The sequence below is a fragment of the Ziziphus jujuba genome, chromosome 3, assembly GCF_031755915.1.
Source record: "Ziziphus jujuba cultivar Dongzao chromosome 3, ASM3175591v1".
Classification (NCBI taxonomy): domain Eukaryota; kingdom Viridiplantae; phylum Streptophyta; class Magnoliopsida; order Rosales; family Rhamnaceae; genus Ziziphus; species Ziziphus jujuba.
Window position 1 is genome coordinate 6,690,298 of NC_083381.1, and position 20,232 is coordinate 6,710,529.

Below are 20,232 nucleotides of genomic sequence, written 5' to 3' on the forward strand. Positions count from 1 at the left end.
ATGCAGCAAGTACTCTCCTAGAAAGCAAGTTTAATTCAGCATTGGATGCTTGCAAGGTTTCGGGTTCATCCTCCAAGTCCTCCTCCTCTTGCTTGGCTTCATCCTCACTTTCTTCACTTTCCGATTCTAGCTCGTCATTGCCCTTTAACACCATGATTCTTCTATTCGGGCATTGGCTAGCAATGTGTCCTCCTCCCTGGCACTTAAAACACATAACATCATGAGTTCTAGAAGGTTTAGGATCTAATTTTACCTCATTCTTTGGTGCTTGGACAGATTTGATTCTAGTCTCCTTCCTTGGCGAGTTTGAACTTTCTTCTTTGACTTTCGGCTTTGCCTTGCTTTCATAGATGGGATTGTTCCTCCAGCCACTTGAATTGGACCTTCCACTGTTGGAAACACCTCCAAACCATGATCTTACACCCCTCCTCTTGAATTGATGCTCTAATTTAATAGCCACATGCAACATCTCCTCCAATTCCACATATTGTTGCAATTCTAGTTGATTGGCTATTTCACGATTCAAACCACCAAGAAACCTTGCCATGGTTGCTTCCCTATCTTCATTCAAGTTCAATCTCATCATAAGCATCTCCATCTCCTTGTAATAATCCTCCACGGATCCATGTCCTTGAGATAAAGATTGAAGTCTTTGATGCAGCAACCTATGATAATGTGATGGTACGAATCGCTTCCGCATGGCTCCTTTCATTTGTTGCCATGTAGTAATCAAGTCATCACCAACTCTCCTTCGGGTGTTTTGCTCATTGGTCCACCATTGGAGTGCATAATGACCAAACTCCATTGCTGCCAATTTCACCTTCTTAGCCTCCGAATAATTATGGCGGTTAAATATCATCTCCATTTTTTATTCCCACTCCAAATATGCTTCGGGGTCATTTTTTCCCATGAATGGTGGGATGTTGATCTTGATATTGCTAAGATTGTCATCTGTTTCTTCCCTTCTATATCTTCCATGGCCAGCTCTATCTTGGACAGCAAAAGTTTTGTTCATACCTTCCTCAAAGTCTCCACCGAATGGCTCCTCATTAAATTCCTCTCTCGGTCTCTCGTGACCTCCTCGTCCTTGGCCTCGTCCTCCATGGAATTCTTGCCTATTTCTTGTGTTCGGCATTTCTTGTGAGGCTTCTACCCTTCCCATTCTTTGATTCACATGCTCAACTTGAGCACTAACCCGCTGTATTGATTCCAAGACAGCTCTCATATCCACTTGGTCTCCACTCCCGGTAGCTCAGTCATCGCCATGGAATGCTACGGACTCTTCCTCATTGATCCTCAAGGGTGGATCCCCTCTTCTTATTCTAGAATCTGCCATGTTAGTAAAATACTGAAAAAATAAAATAAATCTTCACAATATTCACTCCCTCATGTGTTTCACTCAAACAAGGTCTCGACACTCGTGTTTGTACACTAATTTCGGTTTTTACCCTCTTTTAAGCTCACACACTCTTGCCTTTTTCCACTCAATGAATTAGCTCAAAGTTCTAATTAAAACACCCACAAAACAGCAATTAGATCACTAGTATGTTTTAATTAAACTTATCAACAAAACAGTAGCAAAAAGTAGGCAATACCGAAAGAATCCAACAAATCCTAATTTTTTGGCTTTCTAGACAAGAAAACATAAAATAATGGGAAAACGTTGGAATTTTTGAAAACTGCACCAGATGGTAGTAGATTATGAGTTCAAGAATAAAATTCCAGAAAAAGAAATTCAAATACGAACAAGAATCAAAGAGAACAAAAATATAGAAAAGTGTTGGTTGTTGTTCTTGTAATTCAAGTTTTGTATCAATTCCTTTATCTAATTTTAATCCAAATAATTTAAGCACCCAAAATCCAAATATCCAGCAGCAAAAATAATTCTCCAGCAACTCAAATATTGAATAAATAATAAAAAACCAGCAGCTCCAACAAATTTCCAGCAACCAAATCAAACTCCAACAAACCGAAATATTTTTTTTTGTTTTTTTTTTTTTTATTCGGCTTTACCTTCTTTTTTTTTTTTCACTCACAGAACATAAAAAACTGCAGTAGCAAGAATAATTACCAAAATTGCAATTCCAACTCCAAAACAAACACCAAACCCGTGACCTCCAAATAAACAAAATGTGCAGTTTTTTTTTTTTTTTTTAAATGTTGCCGCAAACTTCTTTTTTTTTTTTTCTTGTTTTCTTTTTTTTTTTTTTTTTTTTTTGAATATATGAATGCAAATATTTAAGACTAAAACAGCAAAGAAAAATCAACAAAAACCAAATTAACAAGAACAATGATAAAAGACAACCAACAAACTAGGAAACAAAAATACGATAAAACTAGGAAATCCTAATTCAACTAGGAATGAATTTTTATTTTTTTTTTAAGATGCTGAACGTGTATAGGATAGATGCAACCTTAACCTAATGCTAAAATTGCAGAATAACACAAAAACAAATAAAGCAAATAAAGATAGATCAAACCTGAACAAAATTTAGCTCTGATACCAAATGATACGAACCTAGGACGACATGCTCCTAAACCCGTATTATATTAGCCCGAATCTTAATTAAGTTCAAGTTCTAATGGAATGGACCTCAACCCCTAACCAACCTGTGGTTAGAAACCTTGGTATAATGTAGACACCACAATAGGGGATGGAAAACCTATTGATAAGTCAAGCTAAAACAACCAATTCTCTAATGGTGTTTTAGGTGTTCTCAAAGAACAAAGAGATAATTAATCTCACAAGTATTTTCTTTATTCAAATCAAAGTTTTCAAAGTTATATTATTAATGAAAAATAAGCCTTTAAATAGGCTTTGAAAGAAACACAATAAACCCTAAAAACCCTAGGAAAAAACCGGCCACACAATGAAGAAGTCTACCTTGGCCGAAACTTTCCTTTTCCTAATCTAATTTGGATTAATTAATTCCTTTATTTTGAATTAGGAATTAATTAATTTACAATGAAAATAATAAAATAATAACTTTCCTAAACTTATTTGTCCAGAAAATAAATAAATAAAAACTAAAAATAATGGTAGTTTCCTAAAACAAAAAGTAAAATAAAATTAGGAAACTAAAATACTAGCTTTTTGACTAAATTGACTTTGACCAATCTTTGACCAAAGTGAGCTCCAAATCAGCTTCAATATGCTTTGTAGGATGCCAAATAAGCTTATTGTGAAGTTCCTCACGTTGCCCTTGCTTGGAAGTATGAGAAAAGGCTAATACAGTAAAATACAGTAAAGCCAGCAAGGAATACAGCAAATCCGGCCTTTCCTTCTCCTTGTGCGCAAACCACCTTGTAGGTCGGCTTTGAAGCTGCTTTGGCTGGTTTCTATGACTCATCCTCCATATGAATTGAACCCATAAGGATGGGGTTCCAATTCATACAACCCGGCCTCTTTATTATCACCAAAACCGTCACCCGACCCTGTTTTGGCTTCTATTGCTTGTATGAGTAAAACAGGCCTTGATTCTTTAGATGTGGCCAACCCCTCTTGACTATGACTTATTCCTTGTATGAAGACAGCAAGATTGTCCTTGAACTTCTTGGCTTGGGCCCTAGTGATCGGTCCCACCTTCATCTGTATTGGGTCAGCACCCCAGCGGGTTGTTGGTCGAGCTGTCTCGGGTGGATTCGCATCACAAGTAGGCGAATATCACCCTCCATGTGGCAAAAGTGCCATGTTTCCATATGATGCCATGTCACCATCCATGTCATCAAAACTTGCCACATCACCATATTGTAGGATTCCATGCGTTAAGCTCTCTTTCATGTTGGCATCCACCGTCCCAATCATATACCAATTTTAGTTCATCTTCAATAATGAACTTGCTTCTTTGAGATGTAAACACCTCCTAGATTAAACCATTTAGTGTTTCTTTAAACCTCTTTGCCTTAGCCCTGGTTATTGGTCCTGTAGAGATTTAAAGTGGCTCTGGACTCCATATTGAGGTGCTCTCGATCATGTCCTCATCAGTCGTCTCATTCATAATCCATCATAACTCTCATTTTTTAGAATCCACAAAATTTTTAACTATAGAAAGTACCTATCTGAAAGATCTCGCTCGATTCAATGAACCTCACACTTGAAAAACACTAACGTCATAAAGCAAAGTCACTAAGTATTACTTTCCAACCCTGAAAAGATAGCACTTTTAAACTTCACCAAAATAGTCAACTTCTTGAATACCATAATTAAAGTACAGAACAAACTCAAATATCTCTATAAATCAACCCAAAATAAAATTCAACACCTGATAAAGTGATCAACAACAAATCCATAAAAATCACAAAAACAAAATCACATAAGGATCTATATTTTAGTGATTAACCTTCAAGTTCCGTCATAACCATTAATATCACTTTTACAAAAATTACGTCTCTTGATAGTTAAGACAAACTCTAATAATTTATCCATCAGATCCAAGAAAAAAAATAGAACTTAAGTTTAATTTCCTTAAACAAAATACTAATGATGCAAAATTAAAACTAAGATTGTTCTTCGTGCCTTTTCTCCCAACTTCTTGTACTTCTAGTGATAAAGTCCATAATCTTCATTGATCTTATAATCTTCCTTCCATTGAACAACATAGTCCTTTTCATTAATTTACCAAAATCATAAAACAAACTTTACACACTTGTTCTAATAAAAGACCTTGAAACTCTCATAAAACCTAATATAATCCTCAAAATTATTAACACACAAGTAGCAAAAGATACTATCAACTACCAAAATAAAACACAAAAGGGAACAAACATCCCAAAGATCAAGTTCAAGCTCTCTCATAATCCCAAAATATCATTCTTTAGAAAACTACACTTTCTTTCAATTTTTTAGCAGATTTCAATAATTCATTCCTCAATTAACAGAGAAGTTTAAGTCTTAATTCTAATATCACAACTTAATCGTAAAAAACTAAATAGTAGATTCTCAAATTATTGAAAGGTATTCATCTTTCGTCTTACAGTCTTTCTATATTCTCCAAATCAATAATATCTTAAAATATGAAAAACTACCAAAAAGTATTAACCACATGAGCTACATTAACCACAAGATTAAAGTATCCAATGCAATCTTTACAAAGTATACACCTCACAGTAAAATGGAAATCAAACTTAAGTGCGGCTGCCTCAGCCTCTACAAAAAGCCACTCTTAAGCATCTATCTTAGACCATAAGGATTCTTCTGTAGGTATGAAAATCTCTTTCGAGTCATCAAGACAATCTAGGTGTTATGCTAAGTTATGATGAACACTCTTCTCCTACCTACCTGTCGTTGTTGACCTCTGCCTTTAGCTATACCTATAAAATGATGCCTAATGCTACTAGAACCTCCTACAATCAGGCTTCCTTATGCCTTATGTCTTTTAATATTAATAATCTGCTCTAGCACCAAGAACTCCAATGTTATTATGCGTCAAATTAGGATAATCTTGCTTCCAATAGCCCAGCTATGCACAATATAAAGAATCCTCCTTCCTTTGACAACCCTAGACTAATGTCTACCACACAAACTACAGGAAGCACAAAGGCTACCTTTAAACTATATTTGGAAGTTCATAACTATGAAAATGGGTAAACTATGGATGTTTAGCTTGCATCTACACTTTAAGTTTCCAAAAAGCTTTTTCATTTGCATGATTCATTCATAATATTTTTCTCAATGGCAAGGTCTTGGGATGAAAACCATGGTCTTTCTTGTAGTGAGTTCTTATCAATTGCACCTCACATATCAACATCATGCAACTAGGAAGAAAATTACTTGTAAAACCTTTTTCATGTTTCAGTGGAAACTAAGAAGATCATCGGGAATCATCGGGCTCTCATCTATAAAGCCATGAACTGAATAAAGATCTTCAAGTATCTAAGATAAGAGCTAAGTGTCAAATACACTTCATATGAAGTAAACATTATGTAGAAAATGCATGCATAAATCATAAAGGAAGAGTTATGATCATCGAAATGTAACTTTCTTGTAAAGAAATCTATCTTCAAAATAACACAGAAGCCTTAGACCAAAAGAATTGAGTCTACATTCATATTTGACAACTAACTATGATTATACATATGTAGCCACATTTAGAGTAGCATGAGCGTCCTTGATGCGAATCCACCCGAGACTGTTCGACCGACAACCCGCTGGGGTGCTGACCCAATACAAATGAAGGTGGGACCGATCACTAGGGCCCAAGCCAAGAAGTTCAAGGAAAATCTTGCTGTCTTCATACAAGGAATAAGTCATAGTCAAGAGGGGTTGGCCATATCTAAAGAACCAAGGCCTGTTTTACTCATACAAGCAATAGAAGCCGATACGGACCCGAGTGACGGTTTTGGTACATTTTTGGAGTCCGGGAAGCATGAAATGGTTCCAATGATTTATGGGTTCAATACATATGCCTAAGAGGTCATGGAATCAAGTTAAAGCAGCCCCAAATGCAATCAAAAAGGGCTTGTACGGACTGCATCAACAATTTGGCCGAATTTGCTGTATTGCTTGCTGGCTTTACTGTATTTTATTGTATTAGCCTTTTCTTATTTTTCCAAGCATGGGCAACGTGTGGGACTTCATATTCAGCTTATTTGGCATCCTACAAAGCATCTAGAAGCTGATTTGGAGCTCAAAGAGGTCAAAGATTGGTCAAAGTCAAATTAGTCAAAAAAGCTAGTATTATAGTTTCCTAATTTTATTCTACTTTTTGTTTTAGGAAACTACCATTACTTTTTAGTTTTTATTTATTTATTTTCTGGACAAATAAATTTAGGAAAGTTAGTATTTTATTATTTTCATTGTAAATTAATTAATTCCTAATTCAGAATAAAGGAATTAATTAATCAAATTTAGTTTAGGAAACTTAGTTTAGGACATATTAGAATTCGGTCAAGTTTCCTAATTCCTATAGGAGTCCGGTTTTGAATTATTTTTTTAGGGTTTAGTTTGTTTCTTTCAAGCCTATTTAAAGGCTTATTTTTCAATAATAATACAACTTTTATTTGATTAAGAAAATACTTGTGAGATTAATTATCTCTTTGTTCTTTGAGAACACCTAAAACACCATTAGAGAATTGGTTGTTTTAGCTTGACTTATCAATAGGTTTTCCATCCCCTATTGTGGCGTCTACATTATACCAAGGTTTCTAACCATAGGTTGGTTAGGGGTTGAAGTCCATTCCATTAGAACTTGAACTTAATTAAGATCCGGGCTAATATAATACGGGTTTAGGAGCAGGTCGTCCTAGGTTCGTATCAGTCCTACTATGTAATGGTAAAACTCTGCTTTGGTATAATGGTTGTCCCTCCTAACCACTACCTCTAACTTTAGGTGTCAATTGAACTCTGCTACTAGAAGAAGTACCATCAACATGTCTTGCCTAAGTACTCCATCTCTAGTATCACTAGTTCATTGATGAGAAAAAATAAACACAGAAGCTTTACATTACTAAGTACTAAAAAAGGATACTCCCTTTTGAAAGTACTAACCTATCCACAATAGTAGCATTTGTTGCCCTTCCAATAAATAACAAAGTGAAATCTGCCATAAGAAATACATGGAACACAATAATTACATCATTCATCTAGTGACCATTAATCTATCCAAAATGATGAGAACCAATGATACAATCTACTAGATACGAACTAGTACCTAGTGCAAAGATAACTCCATAAACTCCACGACTCTGAACACCAATACTACCTCTTCTAATACTATCACTACTAGATAACCTAGAACTGTAGGAGCCTCTCTTGAATAATCCTTGACTGGGAAACCCCGAGAAAGTACCATTATAAAGCCAACATTAAGCACTACACAAAGCACTTAGCCTTTCAACCTCGACAGCTACTCCTTTTATACTCTTAGCCAAAATCTCAATTAAACAAGCTATGGAATCCACCCTATCTACAGTCTAATTGGCATTCCATCTAACTCATGCTAAATTCTAAATCCACCATGTCTACATCTAAAAGGCATCTTTAGCTCAATATGAAAGAAAAGTGAACTCAAAAGTTACTTCCAAGCCAATCAATACAACTGTGATAAATACATTAAAAAAAAAAATCAAACATTGAAAAACAAAAGGATGTTGCAAATCAAATATCACAACTTAGCCCACCAAATATCAAGATAGAAAGCAAATGTCTAAAATGATAAACTAGGGATGGCAATTCGTGTCAGCATGTCGTGTGCGGATTAACCCATTTATTAGTCATGTCGAAATTGCCTACATCGAACATAATTCATTTATTAACCATGAAAGAAATCCTAAATCCAAACATGACCAGTTTAATAAATAGGTGACCTGATACGACCTATGTAACTTGTTTATTAAATGGGTCAATTTGACTCAACACGACCCGTTTATATGAAATTGATTTGTTTATATGAAAGTGACCCGTTTATAAGAAATTAACCCATTTACACGAAATTGACACGTTACACAAAATTTACCCAATTAAATAAATTAACTTGTTTAAATTAATTATTTTATATAAAATAAAAATAATTTAGTCATTGATTAATTCTAAATTAAAATATATATGTAAAACCATATAATTATAATTACAAATTTACGCTAATATAACATATAATATGATAATATAATAATCTCATATAATAGTTAAATATAGATATATTTATATATATATATATATATATATATATATATATATATATATATATACATAGTAAACCTGATACTACTTTTCTAAAAATAATATAAAAGAAAAACTTCATTAATAATCATATGTTTAATTTTCTATATCTCCAAGACTCTTAGACATATCAATTTTCATTTTTTTTATGTCCATAAATCCATATATATATTAAACAATCATATTTAAGTAACTAAATATTATTTTAATAATTTTTATTCTTTATTTTTTTATTAATAAAAGAAAATTAATAATACAACTTTAGATAAGTTTGTAATTTAGTAATAAAACAGTATTAGTCAAAATTTTATTAATGGCAAATTTAATGTATTAAAGTTATAATTTAAACGGGTTATCATCCTGTTGGGTTGTATTAACATGTTAATTAACACGTTTAGTTAAACATGATTAATTTGGGTCAATTTTGGATTAAACAGATTAACCTGAAATTGATACTTTAATTGATACGTTTAGTTAAATGAGTCAATTTTGATCAATTTCGAGTTATACGAATCAACTCAAAATTGACACGTTAAATAATCGTGTTTAAATGGATTGATATGAATTTAACCTAAACCCAATTATAATAAACCCAAACCTACTATTTTCATATCTTTTTCGAGTTGTATTATCATGTTATGATCCAAATTGCCACCCCTAGATAAAACAATATCAAAAGGAAATAGTGATCCAACTCAAATGCCACATTGCCGTCAAACCAACATCAAGAATGAGAATAAATGTTGAAAATGATAAAGCAAATATCATAAGGGAAATGATGCACACATAGGTGCAAATCCACGTTAACAGGAAACTTAATCTTCCGATATGATGGGTTCAACCAAAACCCAAAAACCATAAAGAATTTTGGGGAAAAAAAAACCAAAAAACCCACCTCTCACTTACCATGAAGAAAAATGCTCACATCTCTCATTTTCAACAATTTTTCCCATTCTTCATTTACTCTATCTAATGATTTAACAATTATACCCTTTTGAACAAGTTTCTGTCTCTCTCTCTCTCTCTCTCTCTCTCTCTCTCTCTCTCTCTCTCTCTCTCTCTCTCTCTCTCTCTCTCTCTCCTCTTAAACTTCATTTCCAAAAACTAAAAACATTTAAATTGACCCATTAGAGAAAGAGGGAAGCAAGGGAGGAGTAGTGTTGGATTGGAGAGAAGAATTGAGAATCAGGAAAATGATGTTGTTAAGTTCAACAGTGATCAGAGCATTGCTCAGATTAGGATGCATATATGTTCTGTTGAATTTTTGTCATTTTGAATTTCCTTTGGAAATTTTTTGTTTTTTTCATGATCCAGATCCTTGGAAGCATGAGGATGGGACTTCATATTGTGTTCGAAATCAGCTGGTGAAATGGGTTTGCTTTCAACTTTGTGAAAAGCCATCTCACAAAAGGGGTTCATCAACGTCTTCACGTTTTGGGTTTCCACACCAAACTACATAAACAATTGAAATGAAAAAACTACACAAACAATTAAAATGAAAAGACATTTTTAAATTTTAATTCTTTAATTCATACATAAAAAGACAAAATCGAGAACACATACAATGATTTTTTGCAACTATTTATAGCAATTATAAGATTATGTATGAATAGGGGCATAGTGGGAGGCCCCGCGCAAATGGGAAAGGGTAAGTACTAAACATAATAAACATAATAATAATACTAATAATAATAATAATAATAAAACAACTCTATCTAATATTTCAAAGCAATATATATTCTACCTCATGGTAGGAGCCCTCGCCCTAATGGGCAAAGTTACCAAACATAAGGAAAAATCTATTTGAGATTTTGTAGCAATATGTATCCCGCCCCATAGTAAAAGGTCTTGCCAATTTACCATTGATAACAAACCTTATGATGCTTCTTCCTATCAAACGATCAGAGCTTAGATTGGACAATTGGGAAAGATGTTCCAACAGCAAGTTACCTATTAAATCAAGGCTATAATTGGTAATTCATGGGGTGGGATAAACAAAGTGTGGGCAAAATTGTTGAAAATGAGAAAAATGGGCATCTTTCTTCGTTTTGGGCGAATGATGGACATTTTTGTTTTTTCCCCAAGAATATTTGTTTTGATTAGTTTTCTTTTCATGTTTGAATGGCTAATGGAGTTCAACAAAGATTCTTTTACTGTTCATGTGGCTAATTACGATGCATTCAACAAAGAAGACAATGGTATTTCGAAAAAAAGGAAAAAAAAAAAGAAAAAAGGAATTTTAAAAGTTGTTGATGGGTAAGTTTTTTTATTGAGAAGTTATAGTTGCACTATCAAATAACTCTATACAGTTTCATTATATATTTATATTTATATTTTTATTTAAAATTATTATATAGAATATTTACTAATTAAATATATTTGTGTTCAAAATTATAGTATTGAATATTTTAAATGCGTTCAAAGTTATGTGATTGAACATTTTAAATATATTTAAAAGTATGCGATTGAACGTTTTTAGATTTGAATATCTCGGATGTATTTAGAAGTATGTGACTGAATATTTCAAATGCATTTAGAAATATGCAACTAAACGTATTTAAAGGCGAACATTTCAAATATGTTCATAAATATGAGGTTAAATATCTCAAATAAATTTAAAAGTATAAAACCAAAAATTTTTAGAAATGTTCATAATTTTGAAATTGAATATTCTAATGAATATATTTTTCTATTATACAAAAGTATTTTAACATAAAAAAAAAATTTAAAATTTCTATGACTATCGGTCTCATCTAAAAGTACTAGGAAAAATTTTCACTGAATAGTATTTGATTTGTAAACGATTTATAAACAATAAAAAAATATTTTTTTGATTTAATTAATACTGTATAAATTTTGTATAATTTAAATATACGAAATCTTATATAAAATTATTTTATATATTTTATATATTAAAATAATAGTGTATAAAAAATAGTACTCTATAAAACTTCTTTTTAATTTTTTTTTTTTTTAGACGTATGGCTTTTTGAATTAATTTACATTATTCCAGAAAATCGCTTTTTTCTATATGAAGGCCCAACAGAGGTCATACCCAAAAAAAAATCCTTAAATAGAAGTCCCATTTGTTGAAGCCCAAAATCCTTTTTACTGGGCCTACGTCGTTGCTTTCCAAACGGGTCATCTACGAGAAGCTACCACTCTCGATCAAGCCAACCCGAGCCTCTTTCGTCGCTGGTTCGTACTCTGCTTCTCTACTGCCATTGCAAGATCTTCTTCTTTCAACTGGGTCCATGAAATTCTTTCCATTCTTCACGGTTTGATTGGAACCCAGAAGCCGAAAGGCAACGAGAGGTAAGGAGAAAAGGAAGACTAAATTAGAACTTGGTAATATTTTAGATTTCAGTTGGGATTTAGCATTGGTTATTTTCCTTTTTTCTTTTTTTCTTTTTTATTTATAGAAGCACTATGAGTATAATTTAACGGCCAATTGAACCGTGTTCTTTGAATTGTGAAATGGTGGGAAGAAATTCTCATTTGGTTGTGTTATGATATTTTGGGTACTTCTAGAAAGGTTTAATCTTTGGTAGTTCTTTGTGTTTAAACTTCGATATAGGAGACAAAGACTGAGAATCTCAGATCAATAAAAGAATGGTTTCATTTTCATTTAATTTCGAGTTCTGGAGAGTGAAAATTTTTGTCACTTATATTTACTTTACAATGGGGCTCTGTGACTGGCTAAGCTGCTTTGAAAGCTCAATATGTTATATGTGAATGATAATCTAAAACATATTAGAAAAAAAGGGACGTGGGACTTCTTTACAAGTTCAATTTATTATATTGAAAAAATATTTCCTAAAGAATTTCATTTTCTAAAGATTGAAATTCAAGTTCTTAATAAATTCTTTTCTCTTGCTTGTTCAAACAGATTTTAGCTTTCCCAAATTTTATCCTTATCGATTGCTAAAGTAATGGGTTTTTTGTTTACTAGTGGCCACATGAGACTTCATTTATTCAATATTGTTATGCTTATTTTCAGGACCCTAAAAGAAAACAAAGGAATTTCTTGTACTAGTTTAGAACCACATTTTCATGTTGAAACAGCAGGATTGAATTCTGAATCTGAGATGAAAATTTTGTGATGAAATGAATCTGATTTTCTGACTGCAATAGTTATCCTGCCTCAAATCAGTGTATACTTACTTGAACTGCATATGTAGGGATACAATGACAGGTGCTGCTAGCGGACATGATTTTCTTGACAGTGATGGAGGTTCAGATGATGAAACTTTTGAAAAATTTTGTGAACATGAAGCTGTGGAAGATGAGCTGCTGCCTCGTTGTAGTTTAAATAATGATGTAAATGATTGCCTGATTCCAAAAGAACTGCATGTGGAAGGCTTAAGTGCTGAAAGTTTGGAACCATATGCTGGGATGACTTTTCCCTCACTAGAGGATGCACGTAATTTCTATTATGAATATGCCAAGCATACAGGTTTCACAATACGAACAAATCGAATCCGACATTCATTGAAGAACATGGCTATAATCGGTAGGGACTTTGTATGTTCCAGGGAGGGTTTTCGTGCTGCAAAGCATACACTTAGAAAAGATAGGGTTCTTCCTCCTCGCCCAATTACAAGGGAAGGATGCAAAGCTATGATAAGGTTGGCGGCAAGGGATGGAGGGAAATGGGTAGTTACAAAGTTTGTTCATGATCACAACCACAAACTAATGACTTCTTGTAAATTTTCAGGGGAACTACCAATTGTAAATATACTTAGTGAGGTATGTCAATCTAACAATAGAACTTATGTTTTCTATCAAATCTGTAAAATCTCAACTAGTATTTATTTGTTGAGCTGTCTGAAATTGAACTTAAAATTGATTGGTCATACTTTATTTGTTTCAAAGTGCTTGTAGCATCTCTACACCCTTGACATTCAAGGTTGCTGGCTTATGATTATCTTGAAGTATATTTTTTCGCTGAAAATCCTAACCAAACTTCTAAGCCCTAGACATGTGGTATTGATTTTGAAGCTTCAGTTCCTTGTTTTCCTTTTTCTATTTCCTTGTCTGAAAAACCCTTTTGTAATTACATGGTGTCTTTGCTTCAGGAAATGAGTTTCATTTAATTTGTTTTACTATTGCATTTATCCATAAGATTTTTGAATTTAACTGTCATCTACTGATTTTTAGACTTACTAATTTTGCACCATGTTTGGGTCATCTTTCTTGTAATATCAGAATAAGATTTTTGAATTTAACTGTCATCTACTGATTTTTAGACTTACTAATTTTGCACCATGTTTGGGTCATCTTCCTTGTAATATCAGAAGGTGTATTTTACTCTTTGCTTCTATTCTTGAATTGAGTCTGAGCTTTGTGCAAGAGGTCTTACTGTTTTTGGAGTTCATATCACTTTTGACCAGCGTATCCACTCTAAGTTACATGGGCATAATGTCTCATGCTTGCATTGGAACAAATTGATACTTTCCTGAAGTCACTTATTCATTCCATTCTTGTTTCTGCCTCTTCCATTTATGGTTTATAGTTTTACCTTGTAACTCAAGATATATTTAGTATTTGGTTCATGGTTAACATTTGAACGTAGTATGATGATATGAGATGGATAAAGTGTGGGCAAAACAATTCAGATGTTGCAAATGAAATTTTAAATGATAGCACAGGATAGAAAAAGTTGCTATTGTTTTGTAAACTTGTGTGAAAATACTTTCTTTAAAAGAAAATGGAGATTATAAAGATGTGTTAATGAAGCATAGCCTGCCTTTCAAAAACAGATGAGATACATGGTATAGAATTATAAAGAAAGGCAGTTGAATCAATCACGTGACATTACAGCCAAAGATGATTACAACACAAAAAATGGACTATGAAGGAAACTTGTTTAGGCCTTCTACTTTTAGCATGAAAGGTTCATTGATAGATATATTCCATGACTGAAATTTGGATAGTAAGAGAGGATATAAATACCTGTTGGGTCTTGCATAAAAGGCATGTTAGCAATGCAGAGGTAGAGCATTTAGGGCATGTGGAATTTTCATATTAGTGGAGCCATTTAATTTACAACTGAAGATGATGAGAACATCAAAGAAACGATGGGTATTATAAAATTTTTGTTTAGACCTTCTAATATGATTTTTCTTTTTTCCTTTTTACTTTTTTATTTATTTATTTATTTATTTATGTAGATAGCACAATGTCTTATTTCTTATCAAAAATGGAAAATTAAAAAGGGAAAAGAAAGCTGAAAATAACAATCTCTATGCACTGAGGATGTTATTTTGTTTTTTCTTTTATTTTATTTTATTATATGTTAGTCAGCGACTGAGAAATCTATTGATAGTGATGGTTCATCATGTTAAAAAATTTTGAATGTAGCAATCACCAAGATTGGCCTTCTTATAACTAGTGTGGCTTCTTTCAAACTTGTCTTTTTGCATGTCACTTGTGCAGCTACAACCTACCTTACATGTTGAGTGTTTTATATATGTGTCATATATAATTTTGATAATAGCAGTCACTAGTTTGTAATGATTGCCTGCTTGTTGTTGAAAGTGGAGATACCATAAATCCTATTTGATACCTTATTATCATGGGTGTTAAGTGCGGCCTTTATGGTAGAACCATCGTGAATCCTTGATGGATGACAATTGGTCTTAAATACTATTGCTGAAGATGATTGTCAAGGTTTATAACCACATTCCAATATCTTTTTGAACTATTTTGAATATCTTCTGAAAGTTGATCCTGTTATTGAACATGTGTTTTTACTGTATAACCAAATAATTTTAAGTGAAAATTTGTGGAGATCAGCAAAGTTTGTTTGTGCATAGCAAATAGTATGTGCTTTATTATTCAAACTAGAGAGTGTTTTACATTATCTGATGTACAATTTTATATCAAAAACAGAATCAATCTCATTCAACCTCTAATTGGAGAAAGTGGTCTTGCTCCATCATCTGAACTGTAACTAAGATATGGTAATCAAGGGGAAAATTTTATACTGATTTTTCTATGTAAGGAGATACAGGGGGGATATCTCCAGTTTCTCTTATTGGAATTATTTGTAGGATTTCCCTAGAAATTAGAGGCTGCAATTATAGCGCTATATCCATCTTAAATTTTTGTCATGGTTTGATATTTTGTACTACAAGGTACATGTTGATTATTAGATTTATGACTTATTTCTGCTAGTAACATTCATTCAAGATATAACCTCGTGAACAAGTTGGTTGCCAATCTGAGAGTATTCCCCATAACCTTAACAAAGAATACGCTAGTATTTTGACTGCAACTCTAACATTGCACAGTTTAATCTCAGTAGATTGTAATAGTAATTCGGTAATTCTTGCTCAAGTACATTGCTTTTTATCCTTGTTCTCTTCAAATTTGTTCTTTGTCCTTGTGAGTTGCTGATTTTGAATCATAAAATTGCATATGCAGGAAGAGAAGGATAAAAAAATCCAAGATCTGTACGATGAGCTGCAACATGAAAGACAACGATCTGTAGCATTACAACATCAGCTAAGCATGATTCTCGAGGATCTTGAAGAACACGCTGAGTTCATGTCTATTAGAGTTGAAGATATAATTAACAGCATAAAAGAAATTGAACTTGGTGACCTGTAGCTTTCCAGCCATGGAAAATGCACATTTTATGGTACCAAATATATGTCATCTAATTGAAATCATGACCCGTTTTACCAAATTAGAGAATTAAGTACATATCGCTGGGTGATCTGGAAATGTATTTTTGGCTTGATGTTTATTTTCCTTTTCTAAGATTATTTTCCAAGAAGACGCATGCAGGTCACTTACCTGCCAATTTCCAACTCATTATTGTTCATTAAATATCAAGCTACTGATTTTGTAACATTGTTGTTGTCCCTTTTCTGTCTTTTACATTCTTTTTTGTTCATCTTGGTGAATATGTTTTTTTACATGATATTAAATTTTATTTATTTTGAATTCAAAAATATGGTAGTTGAATGATTAACTTCACTCTATCCTCAAAGTCAAAGGTAGTAACTTACCAGAAAGAAGCCCTTGAACCATCATACTGTGGGAAGGTGGTGATTTGAGTTTTGACAAGTTATCTTATCGCCTCGAATGGTTTTATGCCGTAATGCTGTAAGACTGTATGGTGCAGGATTATGGCTTGACTCATATGATACTACCAAGGAGGTATTTTTCTTTTCAAAAAAAAAAAAAAAATCACGCTATCCTTTTGAAGTTTAATACCTTAGAGCATTTTACAATTCTGTGAAACATGTTTATTTTCCATCTGAAGTCTTATACTAGGTACTTAAATCATAATGAAACTATCCAAAAGAGGAAAATCATGATGAAACTAACAATTAAGCAGATAGAGAAACTATTTGATGAAACTAAATAGAATATTGAGTGATTCTTCAACATCTTCTGGTTCAAAAAGTCTGAAAATAAGATCATTATTGTTAAGGAAAATTAGATGGCAGACCATTCAATAATACTATTGAACAATATTTTATCGGTCCTGTATTAACTTATTTCTCTTGTTTGGAATGTTCAACCGACAATCCAGTACAAACAGGTTTAGGGATCCAAAGCTAATAGACCAATTTTTCTTTTTTCTTTTTTTTTTTTTTTTTTTTCTTTCTTTTGTGTGCTATTGATGATTCTACCCCATGGTTTCCCTACATAGTCCATAAGACATAAAGATGTAAAGTAATATACAATTCCACAAACAGAAATCAAAAGTTGCAAAATCCACCAAACCAAACTTTTACTAATTTTAATGACAAAATTCCACAACAAAAGAAACCCAAGTTATATATATTCTTTTCATGCCAACATCATTTTTTTTTTTTTTTCTCCTCCCCCATCCATCCCTCTCTCCCATCTCCCAAAAGCTTACCGACCATCCATGGATTTGGCCGTCGTTCTGTTCGACACGTGTCAACTTTTTACCGGCCAAGACTACATGGCTTTGACCGGAGGTGCAATAGTCCAATAATATCCCGCCACGCAACAATGCACAGCAATTTAAGACCGTGTGATCACCACATTGTTTTTTTTTTTTTTTTCTTCAAATAATTCTCCAAAACATATTTACAAAAAAAAAAAAAAAAAAAAAAAAAAAAAAGAGAAGAAAGAACAAATAGAATGCCCCAACAAATGTGGTTAATTTCTCTAACTCAAAGCGCTAAACCCACCCCCTTTCATCATCTGCTTGAATTCCTTATAGTTGACCATCCCATCACCGTCCACATCAACTTTCATGATCATCCTCTTGCAATCCTCTACGGTCCTCCCCTGTTTAAGCCCCAAGGAAGCCAAAACGGATCTCAATTCGTCAACGGTGATAAACCCATCACCATTCTGATCAAACACATTGAAAGCCTCTCTCATGTCCTCCTCTTCATCTTTCTCATCCATTATCGACTGGTACAATTCTCCAAACTCATCCATATCCACACACCCATCTCCATTCACATCAATCTTCTCTATCATCTGGGTCAATTCGTTATCCGGGATAAAGATACCCAGGTTCTCCAATGAATCGTTCAATTCCTTCTTGGTGATTCTTCCATCCCCATTTCTATCAAACATTTGGAATACCCTTTTGAGCTCTGTCGGATCCATTCTTTTCTGAGCAAGAAAAGAACAAGAAGATGATGGAGGTGATGGTGGTGATGGAAGAGGAGGAGCTTGGAGAGGGAACCACGAAGGGGGGAAAAAATGGCGGATTTTCTTGGGAACCAAAGAGAGAAGGAGGGAATTAAAAAGGTTGTAAATAAGGAAAATCCTGAGGAAAATGGTTGGCATGGATGCTGTTGTTTGGTGGTTGAGAAATTCTTGGAGAGAAAATTGGGAGTTTAAGACGGAAAGTTTGAGAAAGTTGAAGAAAGTATGAGCCATGGAGGGCTATTTAGAGCACTTCAAAAGGAATTCACTTTTACGCGTATTGGGAGTTTATATTAATAATTAATTAATTAATTAATTTACACTCTTTTTTATTTTTTTAAAGAAAATAAAAACGCGTTTTTATTTATAACTATTATTTTTATTATTATTTATTATTTGTGTCTGGTGGATTTGAAGATTAGAGCGTATGAAAGTAATAATGTATTTTGGCAGGTTGGAATTTGGTATTTGATTTTTATTTTTAATTTTTAAGTTTTTTTGTTAATTTTGGTTGAATTTAAAAATGTGACCGTTGATAACGGATCTAAAATTGAGAGAGAAAAAAGAGAGCGAGTGAGAGACGTTGGAGACTGAAGTGCGGCAAATAAGAAGGGCCGGCTGATGGACGGATGATGACCGTTGGATGGATTCAACGGGAAATATTTAATTGCGATTACTGGAGGTGGCGACACGTGGAGAACTTTAGTAGGAGAAGGTGGATAGTGGCTTTTACCTGGCACTCGTAGTCTTTGGCTGTAAGTAGTTGGTGTGGCTTTTTCTAGTTGGAGCGGTTGGGCGATAAAATTATGTGGCGTTTGATTGAATCACCCAGATGCTTGTTTTATAATTTTTTTTGATACATAACATAAATAAAACAAAATAAAAAAAATCAAAATATTAAATTATATTAATTATTTTAAATAAATTCCAAGAGAAACATAAAAGAATGTCGGTCTAGAAATAGGATGGAAAAATATTAGTAAAAGTAAATTTAAGTGTTTAAGTGTTTAAACACTTAAATTTACTTTTACTAATATTTTTCCATCCTATTCCTATATCTTTCATACCGACATATCATTTTGAGCATCTAAATAAAAACGACACATTATTTTTATATCTTATTGAAAAAAACCAAATTATCCCTAATAAGCATTTCGATTTTGATGATCTTCGAAGCTACAGAGCAAAAATTGCTTTCACCTTTTATTGATATGAGAATAAACCAGGAGAGTAACATCTGGTTGAAACTTTTCTTTAGATAGTAATATACAGACAGTTTTTTTTTTTTTTTTTTTCCATTCCTTTTAATTTTCCTCCGTTTTCTCACTGACCAAACAAAAAGTGTAAAGGAAAGATAAATATTTTTTTAGCTAAATTCAATAGGACTTGGATTTCCAGAAAGCTGACAATTTGGATAGTGGATAATCATCATCATCATCATCATGACACCAACGCTCAAAACCTCGATACGTTTCAGAGGTAGATCGCCGACCGGTTCCATGATCTTTGGTCATCCTTGTGGTTTTTGTTGGAGAAAAGTATAAAAGCAAATATAAAGTGATCAAAATTTTTTATTACAATTTTGGTATCCATAATTTAACAATTTTTAAATAGTTTATCTATTTATATATATAAGGTAATATCAATTCAATACCATTAAAAAACTATCACATAATTAATTATCAAAATATTGGTAAAAAAATTTGATATCTGTAGCATTACTCAAAATATAAATACAATGAAAATTAATTTTCTATTAGCTTAAGTTTTTGAGATTAGTAAGATAATTCAACTTAATATGAAAAAAAATCCAAAAGAGACAGTCCATATGTCAAAAGAGTGTTAAAGAAAAATAAAAATAAAATAAAAGAAACAAAAATATAAATAAAATCAAAGAATATAAGAAGAAGTATTAGAAAAAAATA

The 20,232-nt window shown here is 32.7% G+C and overlaps 2 protein-coding genes across 2 annotated transcripts; one reads left to right on the forward strand and one right to left on the reverse strand.

Moving 5' to 3' along the window:
- Positions 1–11,773: 11,773 nt before the first annotated feature.
- On the forward strand, positions 11,774–16,516 carry LOC107422101 (protein FAR1-RELATED SEQUENCE 5). The gene is made up of 3 exons (XM_016031509.4): positions 11,774–11,971; positions 12,838–13,405; positions 16,085–16,516. Exons 2-3 carry the CDS (start codon positions 12,845–12,847, stop codon positions 16,268–16,270), a joined length of 747 nt encoding a protein of 248 aa, XP_015886995.2. The 5' UTR covers positions 11,774–11,971; positions 12,838–12,844; the 3' UTR covers positions 16,271–16,516.
- A 997-nt stretch (positions 16,517–17,513) lies between these two features.
- On the reverse strand, positions 17,514–18,580 carry LOC107422102 (calmodulin-like protein 3). Its single transcript, XM_016031510.4, has one exon. The coding sequence runs from the start codon at positions 18,539–18,541 to the stop codon at positions 17,813–17,815; it is 729 nt and encodes a 242-aa protein (XP_015886996.2). The 5' UTR covers positions 18,542–18,580; the 3' UTR covers positions 17,514–17,812.
- Between the last annotated feature and the right edge of the window lie 1,652 nt (positions 18,581–20,232).